General features: G+C 44.8%; 1 protein-coding gene across 1 annotated transcript; it reads left to right on the forward strand.

Annotated features, from left to right (window-relative positions):
* Positions 1 to 323: 323 nt before the first annotated feature.
* GCNT3 (glucosaminyl (N-acetyl) transferase 3, mucin type) lies at positions 324 to 1,646 on the forward strand. Its single transcript, XM_075531855.1, has one exon. The coding sequence runs from the start codon at positions 324 to 326 to the stop codon at positions 1,644 to 1,646; it is 1,323 nt and encodes a 440-aa protein (XP_075387970.1).
* Positions 1,647 to 10,772: the final 9,126 nt, after the last annotated feature.

The following is a 10,772-nucleotide window of genomic DNA, read 5'->3' on the forward strand; positions in this document are numbered from 1 at the left end:
AGGACTGAAGGGTGGGGACTTCCTCTTACTCATTAATTCTCTACCTGAGCAGGTATTCAATCTTGCTTCCCTTCCTGTCACCAGATGGGAGGTGGCACTTGATTCCAGCCCCATTGGCTAGGGCCTTAGGTGGGTATTTACTGAAGATATTTGTCCAGAGGAGAAATACTTTTTTTTTTTTCTTTGCTATCAGTGTGGAGTTGAGCTTGATGTTCCTATGAGCGTGTTCAGGTTTAGTTTGTAACTGAAAACATTTTGTTCTGTCCAAGGACGCCATCTTCCCTCTCCTTTCCTGTGCCTCACCTCTGCTTGGTCTTCATTTCATGAAGATGTCCTGGTGGAAGAGGAAGCTCTCTCTTCAATCTTACCTGGGTGCCCTGGCTTGTTACATGCTGCTGGCCATCGTGGCTCTGAGACTTTCTCTCCGATTGAAATGTGACTTTGAGCACCTGGACCTAGAGTCCAAGGACTTTCAAAGCCAACGCTGTAGAAACATCTTGTACATGACCCTGAAGCTGCCAGCAAAAGAGTCCATCAACTGTTCTGGGGTCATTAGAGGAGATGAGGAAGCAGTGATTCAATCTCTCCTAGAAAACTTAGAGACCAAGAAAAACAGGAAGCCTTTCACAGACACAGACTACCTCAACCTGACCCAAAACTGTGAGCACTTTAAGACCAAAAGGAAGTTTATAGAGATCCCTCTGAGCAAAGAAGAGTTAGACTTCCCCATTGCATACTCTATGGTGGTCCATGAGAAGATTGAAAATTTTGAAAGACTGCTGAGAGCTGTGTATGTCCCACAGAACATATACTGTATCCACGTGGATGAAAAGTCCCCAGAAACTTTCAAAGAGGCCATCAAGGCGATTGTCTCATGCTTCCCAAATGTCTTCATGGCCAGTAAGCTGGTTTCAGTGGTTTATGCCTCCTGGTCCAGGGTGCAGGCAGACTTGAACTGCATGGAAGACTTGCTCCAGAGCCCAGTGCCATGGAAATACTTCCTGAACACATGTGGGACAGACTTTCCCATAAAGACCAATGCTGAGATGGTCCAGGCTCTCAAGATGTTGAATGGGAAGAACAATATGGAGTCAGAGATACCTACAGAGTACAAGAAATCCCGCTGGCAATATCACTATGAGATGACAGACACACTGCACAAGACAAGCAAGAAGAAGGACCCTCCCCCTGGCAATTTGCCAATGTTCACAGGGAATGCCTACATCGTGGCTTCTCGAGATTTCGTCCAGCATGTCTTAGAGAACCCCAAATCCCAACAACTGATTGAGTGGGTAAAAGATACCTACAGTCCCGATGAACACCTCTGGGCCACCCTTCAGCGAGCACCGTGGATGCCCGGCTCTGTTCCCTACCACACTAAGTATGACATCTCGGACCTGGCTGCCATCGCTAGACTGGTCAAGTGGCAGAATCACGAAGGAGACATGAGACGAGGGGCACCTTATCCACCTTGCACTGGAATCCACCAGCGAGGTATCTGTATTTATGGGTCTGGGGACCTCCATTGGATGCTACAGACCCATCACCTGCTGGCCAACAAGTTTGATCCAGCTGTGGATGACAATGCCCTCCAGTGCTTAGAAGAGTACCTACGCTATAAGGCCATCTACGGGACTGAACTCTGAGACACTGGACGAGCATGCAAACATGCTCAGAACTTGCAGATTCTCCACGAAAACATGCTCAGAACTTGCTGGGACAATGTGCCACTGGAAGGCCAGGGCTCTGGAATTGATGGCATTCCCCAGGGAAAGGGGATTTCCAGTGGAGTGTGAGTAAGTCAACCCCACCTGGTTCTCTCACCCTGATTACAATAGCTCCTCCACAGACTTTCTCAAGGGATTCCCCTTGAACCTTTGTTGAGTGGGGAAGCCAGGGAGGGAAGGGTGGTTGGCGACCCTGGGTTTGGGATGAATGCAGAGAGTCAGCTTTTCCACTCTCTGCAGATGCCCTTTGTAGTCATGCCGGGCATGATGGGGAACAGAGGGTGCTTCACTAAGGAAGGAGAATATATATATATAAAACTGATAGGAGAAGAGCCTTCTGTTTGTACTGTCAACCTTAAATCAAGTGACTTCAGATTCAAAGGCCGACCTTTGCTTCTTGTCTAGTAAGACAAAAGTAAGGTACATGAAAAATTAATAAATATATAGAGAAGAAAATGTGTGAGGTATTGTTCTTCTATCAGCGACATTGAAAATCCCTGATGGGTGGCAAGTGACTCACGGTTATCCAGAAATGGGGCCAGCCACATTGAATGTACAGCCAGTACATGCGGGACAGAAGTGGATGCCTGTCAATCCGTTGGATGGCCCTGTGTTTCCTTAAATGAAGGCACAGCTAACACTGTTAAGCTTCCATAGCAGTGATGAGAGCCATTTAGATAAAGGCACTGATTCTTTGTCCAAAGTGGAATTTTAGTGGCAGGAGATAGTGGGTTGGGGGAGGGGTGGCACTCAGGAATTATCCTGGGAAATGAGAACAAACTGACGCTGTCTAGCTAAACCATGATGTCTGGTTACTTCATGTTTTTGACCTTGAGTCAAAATTCTCACTGCAGTATGTGAATCAGAGGATCACTATTTGCAGTTTGTTGGTGAAAGAATACATTTCCTTCCTAGGGGTGAAAGAATAACGTGTGGGGGGCCCAGTGGGTGTGACTGGTGTGTGTGTGGGTGATGTGTGAGTACAGTTGGTATATGCATGGGCTATGATGTGGGAAGAGAGGGTGTATGCGCGCTTCAATATTGCCAAGCGCAACAACTTCCTTTCTGGATCTCCAGCAATAATGGCCAGACATTTGGACCAGAGGTCGTCTGGTCCTATGGTGGCAAGGGATCCTATATGATAGCTAGAATATAGCTGATCTGCATACGATATGCTCAGCACAAGCGATTGACTTATAAACCAACTTGGGGCATTTGAGTGATGTTCCCATTAATATGTGACATCTTTACAAACATTTATCTTCATATCTGACTGTGGTCCCATTAACCTCATTCTCTGACTTTGGGCTTCATTTTCTCAGCTACCCATGTACCTTGATGTAGTTATCAGTGTGTCGGACACAGTCTTCTCTTTTCTTTTTTTAAATCATTTTATTAGGGGTCCATACAACTCTTATCACAATCCATACATACATCAACTATGTAAAGCACATTTGTACATTCACTGCCCTCATCATTCTCAAAATATCTGCTCTCCACTTAAGCCCCTGGCATCAGCTCCTCATTTTTCCTCTCCCTCCCTGCTCCCCACTCCCTCATGAACCCTTGATAATTTATAAATTATTATTTTTTAATATCTTACCCTGTCCGGCGTCTCCCTTCACCCAGTTTTCTGTTGTCCATCACCCAGGGAGGAGGTCACATGTAGATCCTTGTAATCAGTTCCCCCTTTCCAACCCACCCTCCCTCTATGTTCCCAGTATCACCACTCACACCACTGGTTCTGAAGGAATCATCTGCCCTGGATTCCCTGTGTTTCTGGTTCCTATCTGTACCAGTGTACATCCTCTGGTCTAGCCAGACTTGCAAGGTAGAATTGGGATCATGATACTGGGGCGGGGGTGGGGGGGGGGGAGAGGAAGCATTTAGGAACTAGAGGAAAGTTTAATTTTTCATCGTTGCTACACCACACCCTGTCTGGTTCGTTTCCTCCCTGAGACCCCTCTGCAAGGGGATCTCCAGTGACCTACAAATGGGCTTTGGGTCTCCACTCAGCACATCCCTCCACTATGGTAAGATTTTTTGTTCTGATGGTGCCTGGTACCTGATCCCTTCGACACCTCATGATGATACAGGATGGTGTGCTTCTTCCATGTGGGTTTTGTTGCTTCTGAGTGAGATGGCCGCTTGTTTAGCTTCAAGCTTTTAAGACCCCAGATGCTATGCTATATCTTTTGATAGCTGGGCACCATCAGCTTTCTTCACCACATTTGCTTATGCACCCATTTGTCTTCAGTGATCATATCATGGAGGTGAGCACACATTGATATGATTTTTAGTTCTTTGATGCCTGATAACTGATCCCTTTGACACCTTGTGATCACACAGGCTGGTGTGCGTATTCCATGTGAGCTTTGTTGCTTCTGAGCTAGATGGCTGCTTGTTTAACTTCAAGCTTTTAAGACCCCAGATGCTATATCTTTTGATAGCCAGACACCATCAGCTTTCTTCACCACATTTGCTTATTCACCCGCTTTGTCTTCAGCGGTTGTGTCGGGAGGGTGAGCATCATAGAATGCCAATTTAATAGAAGAAAGTACTCTTGCATTGAGGGAGTACTTGAGTGGAGGTCCAATGTCCTTCTGCTACCTTAATACTAAACCTATAAATAAATATACATAGATCTAGTTCCCCATCCTCATATATAAATATATTTGCATATATACATGTCTTTATCTAGACCTCTATAAATGCCCTTTGCCTCCCAGCTCTTTCTTCTATTTCCCTTGACTTTCCTCCTGTCTCACAGTCTTTTCTTTTACAAGATTGAACTCCTGTGGTAAATGCCTTCCCTGCATTGTAAAAGAGTCTTTTCAGGCCTCTCTGTTGGCCCGTCAGAATGACTGATGGAATAGTCCCCTGTAGAAGTGCTCTCTACAGTCTGTTCCCATGGAGTCAAGGTCATCAGGGACCCCACGTCCACTGGCCCGGGACATCCTCTGAGTTGAACGAAGGCTGTGGGCAGTGGAACACAAAAGCTGCTTCTCCTGAGTGCATGTGTTTGTTTTGAAACAAGAACCTGGGACTTTGACCTCGTTGTCCTTGTTTAAAATAACTGAGGCTATTTCAGGTCAATAAAATGACTAAAATAAGAGGTTGTCACTTTGGGGAGGAAGTTCCTGGAACTTTCCAAGCCTTGATGTTTTGTCTACAGTGATATTCAGGTGTGTGGAAAGTGCTCTTTGTTTCACAACCCAATGGAAGGGTTGACTTTCTCCCATGTTTACTTAGGGTATATTAGATACAATTAAGCCAACACATCTGTTGATTTATCCTCCTGTTAAGTTTTATCTATTTATTCAACGTTTCTCTGCAAAGAAACATTCTTATGAATGAATTAAGGAACAACGATGTTTGTATTACCTCTTCAGGTTTGGATTTCCTCCATTTGGTTGATTTGTGGTCTCCTGGAGAACATTGTTTTTATTTTATTTATTTAAAAAAATAAATGTATTGGGGGTTCTTACAGCTCTTATCACAATCCATATATACATCCATCGTCTCAAGCACATTTGGATATATGTTGCCAGCATCATTTTCAAAACATTTTCTTTTTAAATTGAGCCCTTGGTATCAGCTCATTTCCCCCTCACCCACCCTTCTTCCTTCCCTCTCTCATGAACCCTTGATAATTTAAAAAAAAGTTTTTCATGTCTTACACCAACCGCTGTCTCCCTTTACCCACTTTTCTATTGTCTGTCACCCTGGGAGGAGGTTATATGTAGATCATTGTCATCATCGACTCATCTCTACCAGAATACATGCTCTGGTCTAGCTGGATTTGTAAGGTAGAATTGGGGTCATGATAGATGGGTGGTGGGTAGGAAGCATTCAAGAACTAGAGGAAAGTTGTACGTTTCATTGGTGCTATCCTGTACCCCGACTGGCCCATCTCTTCCTTGTGATCCTCCTGTAAGGGGATGTCCAATTGTCTTTAGATGGGTTTTGAGTCTCTACTCCGCAACTCCCCCTCATTCACATTGATATGATTTTCTGTTTTGGGTCTTTGATGCCTGATCCTATTGACACCTCATGATCACACAGGCTGGTGTGCTTCTTCCATGTGGGCTTTGTTGCTTCTCAGCTAGATGGCTGCTTGTTTATCTTCAAGCCTTTAACACCCCAGATGCTATATCTTTTGATATCCGGGCACCATCAGTTTTTTTTTCACCACATTTGCTTATGCACCAATTTTGTTTTCAGCAATTGAGTTGGGAAGGTGAGCATCACAGAATGGCGGATTATTAGAGCAAAGTGTTCTGTCGTTGAGGGAGTTCTTGAGTAGAAGCCCAAGAAAACATTGGTTTTAATAGCGATGCCTTGCTTAGGTCTTCTACTTATTGTCATGTTTGCTTGTCTCTTGGCTGAGGGAAACTATTTTTTAATTTAAGAAAGGGCAGTTGACAGCCTTCTTTGGGAAGCGATGACATATTTCAGTAAGGAAGCATGAAATATTTGGATTAAAAAGGGGAAAACAAAAAACACCTAGTCTGCCTTATGCGCATGAATTCCAATGGAGATCTGTCCTTACGACTCTGTCTAGTGACATGTATGACAAAAGATGAGTAAGAAGTAGCTCCTGCCTTTATGAAACTTGAGTGTGCTGAGAAGCAGTGAAATAACTCATTCATTTATCCTACAAATGTCCACTGAGTTCTACTATGTACTCGGAGTTCTACTCTGCATATGGAGTTGCTATGAGTTGAAATCGACCCAGCAGCAACAGCATGTACTTGTTCATCTGGGGACCCCAAAAATGAGCAAATTCAGCAAAAAGCTCTCCCTCCTCACTGTACATGTCCTGGGGACTGGGGGAACAGACTCTAAGCAAATACATAATACATATTTATATTAAAGGTGAAAAGAGCAAGAGAGAAGGGATGGGGACTTCATCGAGTGGGGAGGGAGGAGTTTGATAGTGTAGTTACATAGTATAGTTCAGATGGCCCACCAGGGGAGGCTGGCTTTGAGGTTACTTCAAGTAGTGAAAAAGCTGAAGATGAGGAAATGGTCGATGAAAGTAAATGAGGCAGAGCTTTCTGGACTGAGGTCTTGAACAGGAGCATCCCTCTCCTGTTTGGGAAGAGTAAGTCACAAAGGAAGAAGATGAGAACGGAATATGGGGGAGGAAGAAGCCCTCATGACACAGGTTCAGCTTTGGACTGCTAACCTCGAGGTGGTTCCACAGCGCTTCACCAGGAGAAAGCTTTCTCTACAAAAGAAGGATGAGGCTGTCTGCTCAGGAAAGATGGAAAGCCTCAGAAACCCTATGGGGTAGTGTGAGTCTGGCCTATAGACTGCCATGAGTCTGAGTTGACTTGGCCGCAGTGGGTAGCTGTGTGTCCTATAGGCAGCCACGAGTCTGAATTGACTTGACTACAGTGGGTAGCTGTGTGTCCTAGAGGCAGCCACGAGTCTGAATTGACTTGACTGCAGTGGGTAGCTGTGTGTCCTAGAGGCCGCCACGAGTCTGAATTGACTTGACCGCAGTGGGTAGCTGTGTGTCCTATAGGTCACCATGAGTCTGAATTGACTTGACCGCAGTGGGTAGCTGTGTGTTCTATAGGTCGCCATGAGTCTGAATTGACTTGATTGCAGTGGGTAGCTGTGTGTCCTATAGGTCGCCATGAGTCTGAATTGACTTGACCGCAGTGGGTAGCTGGGTCTGTTCCATAGGTTGCCATGAGTCTGAATTGAGTTGACCGCAGTGGGTGGATATGGAAGAGGAGCGTATATTGCTAGCCTCTTTTAAGCCATTACGTGAACTTTGTCTTCGTCTCTGAGTCGTGCAGGAGAACATGGATGATTTTGAGCAGAGGTGGGGCATGAGCTGACTGACATTTCAACAGGATGGCTCCAGCTGCAGCCTTGAGAACAGACTGGCCAGGAGGCAAGTGGGGAACAGAGATGGCAGTTAAAGGTGGTGACAATTATGCAGGCATGATGCATAGTGACTTGGGCCAGGATGGGACCCAAAGAATTGGTAAGCATGTGTTTATTCTGGGACATTCTGCAGGTTACGTTTGTTTGCAAGAGGTTTAAAGGAGACAGTGATAACTAAGTGTTTGGGTCTTGAATAGTGGGAAGCATGTAGCTGCCAATCAAACTAGCTGGGGGAAGCCTGTGGAAGAGGCTTATTGATCAAAATAAAGAGTTTAATTTTGAGCATATCGAATTGGAGATCACGGTTAGCCAAGATGAGAGGTTGAGGAGATGGGCATAGGCTTTGATTTCCTGAGGAAAGTTCTGGTCTTAAGCTTCTTGTTCCAGGAGATAAAAGACCCCAGGTTCAAACACTTTTAATTTATTTTTTTAATCATTTTATTAGGGCCTCATACAACTCTTATCACAATCCATACATACATCAATTGTATAAAGCACATCTGTACATGCCTTGCCCTAATCATTCTCAAAGCATTTGCTCTCCACTTAAGCCCTTTGCATCAGGTCCTCTTTTTTCCCCTCCCTCCCCGCTCCCCCCTCCCTCATGAGCCCTTGATAATTTAGAAATCATTATTTTGCATTATCTTGCCCTGTCTGATGTCTCCCTTTTCCCATTTTTCTGTTGTCTGTCCCCCAGGGAGGAGGTCACATGTAGATCCCTGCAATCAGTTCCCTCAAACACATTTTATAGAGACTTTTTTAGTCTTAAAACAGAGCAAATACGATCATTTCGTCTCTTTTGTGAGATGGAGGAAGACTTTGTGGATTGGTGGCAGACATATGGGATAATGTTGGACTTGTAGGGGAAAAAAACAGAGCAAATACAAGATAAAAGATAAACATGAATCATCCAGATGAGGGAGACTATTCATAGCCCCCCAGTGAAATTATAAGACATGCAAGACAAAGGAAATTCTTCACAAGTGGTTGAAACCCTCGAGCTGCTCTGTGGGGAAACAGTGAGGCCTTCGGCTCCCATAAGGACATTCAGCCGCACAAACCCACAGGGCGGTTCTACTTTGTTCTGTAAGGCACTGTCGGAGTTGAAAGCGACTCACTGTCAGTGAGTCATTGTTTCAGAACAATTTGTAGGCTGAGATTCGCTGAAAGGATGATTCTTAGTACTAAAAAATGCTCCATCTTTCACCAGTGTATGCATTTCCTGTGGCTGTTTAACACATGGCCACGGCCTCGATGGTTTAAAACAACAGAGACCTGTTTGTTTGGTTATATATTTTTTTATTTCACAACTCTGGAAATACATAAAGGAGCTTCGCTTGGCAGAAATTGAGGTGTGTTGGCAAGGTCATGCTCTCTCTAGTGGTTCTAGCAGAGAACCCATTCCTTGCCTCTTCCAGCTTCTGGCAGATGCTCGCTTTCCTTGACTTGTGGCTCCATCCCTGTAGCCTCTGTCTCCATGGGGACATTGCTTTCCCCTCTTTCTCTGTGTGAAATCCTTAGAAGAATTAGTGTGATCGCCTTTACAGCCCATCCGGATGATCTAGGCGATCCTCCCCATCTCTACATGCCCTTAATTTAAGATCTCCTCTGCATAGAGAATGTTGTATAAGGTAACATTCGCAGATTCCCGGGATTAGGATTGATCTCTCTCAGAGCCATTATGCATTTTACAAGGGAGTGCTGGGGAATCAGTGGTTACACTGGGCTGCAAACGGCAGGGCCAGTAGTTGGAAGCCACCAGCCACTCCACAGGAGAAAGACAGGGCTTTCTACTCTGGTAAAGTTACAGTCTCAGAAATGCACAGGGAAGTTCTACAGTATCCCTTAGAGGCTCTATGAGTCCCCATCGACTCGATGGCAGTGAGAGAGAGTTATCCATCCAACCCCAGCTAGTGAGAGTGCTGTAACATTGGCTCACATGCCCTTGGTCTCTGGTAACTTCCTGACTTTTTGATACAAGAAGCCTTTCCAGGTGTATTACATGCATTTCACAGAATTCACTTTTAGTTTGGAGTTCCTGGATGGTACAAAGGCTAGATGACTAACCCAAAAGTTGGGGGTTTGAGCCCACCCGGAGGCCCCTGGAAAGCAGGCACTGGTGATCTTCCGACAGGGCACAGTTATACTCTGTACCCAGGAGATCAGAATCAACTCTCACAATTTTCTGCCTGTGTTTTTAACCTCTACTTAGCCATTCCTGCAAGGTACTATGGGGGTAATTTTGTTGTTTTTAAGTTTGAAATGGTATTGAAAAATCATCATTTTAGGGATCAGGGATTCCCATTGGTAGTCACTGAATCTGAGCCCAAGAATTTATTTTGTAAATAGCCTTTCTGATGGCGATTGAGATGTGTGGGTCACTCAGAGTTTTCCCTTCCTGTCCCTCCACTTTTGGGTTTTGTTGCTTTATAGGTTTTAGGTCTTGGGGGGGGTGGTGGGTGATGTCGAGTGATGGTAGAGGGAGAAAAGCATAGAGCACACTGACCCAGCCCACGCCCTGCCCAAAGGAGCAGTGTTGCCAGTGCTCTTCTAGAAGCAGGAAGAACAATGTCAAATCCCTGCCCAGGGACCAATTTCTTCTGGGAACAGGACTTTATAAGGTTCACAGAACCAGACAATAAGAATCGAGCTATTCAAGAGAGAATTCAGTTGACAAGTCTTTCCGCATAATGCTGTCTAGAGTTAACCCCGCGAAATCCTTTGCTGTTTGTCTCCAAGTTCTGTAGGTCTTGAGAGGTGAAACTGCCCTCAGCTCATATGCAGAGTCTATCTCTGTACCAGGAAGCCCCCATCCCCACCCCCAATGTCCTATTATTACTACAGCAGGCACAGATGAATGGATTTTCATCAGATTAGAGGGCTTTTAAAGAACGGATTGACAAAATAAAGGTTACAAATCATCCTGAGGTGGCCTGTAACGTATCATAAGAAGATGACAAGCTTTGTTCAGAATGACTGGAACGGGGTTATGAGACAGTTGTATAAGACAGACATGCTGCAACATAAAGTAACTTGGACAATGAAAACAAACAACAGTTTGACAAATGAGCCCATGCATGTCATTTTAGGTCAAACACTACACATGCCAGGCATTGTTTTTCTAAATTTTTCCAACACAAC

Source organism: Tenrec ecaudatus, chromosome 14 (assembly GCF_050624435.1).
Source record: "Tenrec ecaudatus isolate mTenEca1 chromosome 14, mTenEca1.hap1, whole genome shotgun sequence".
NCBI classification, from domain to species: domain Eukaryota; kingdom Metazoa; phylum Chordata; class Mammalia; order Afrosoricida; family Tenrecidae; genus Tenrec; species Tenrec ecaudatus.

Bases quoted from the DNA above. Each gene is read 5' to 3' on its own strand.
- GCNT3 (XM_075531855.1), top strand. From the start codon at position 324: ATGAAGATGTCCTGGTGGAAGAGGAAGCTCTCTCTTCAATCTTACCTG.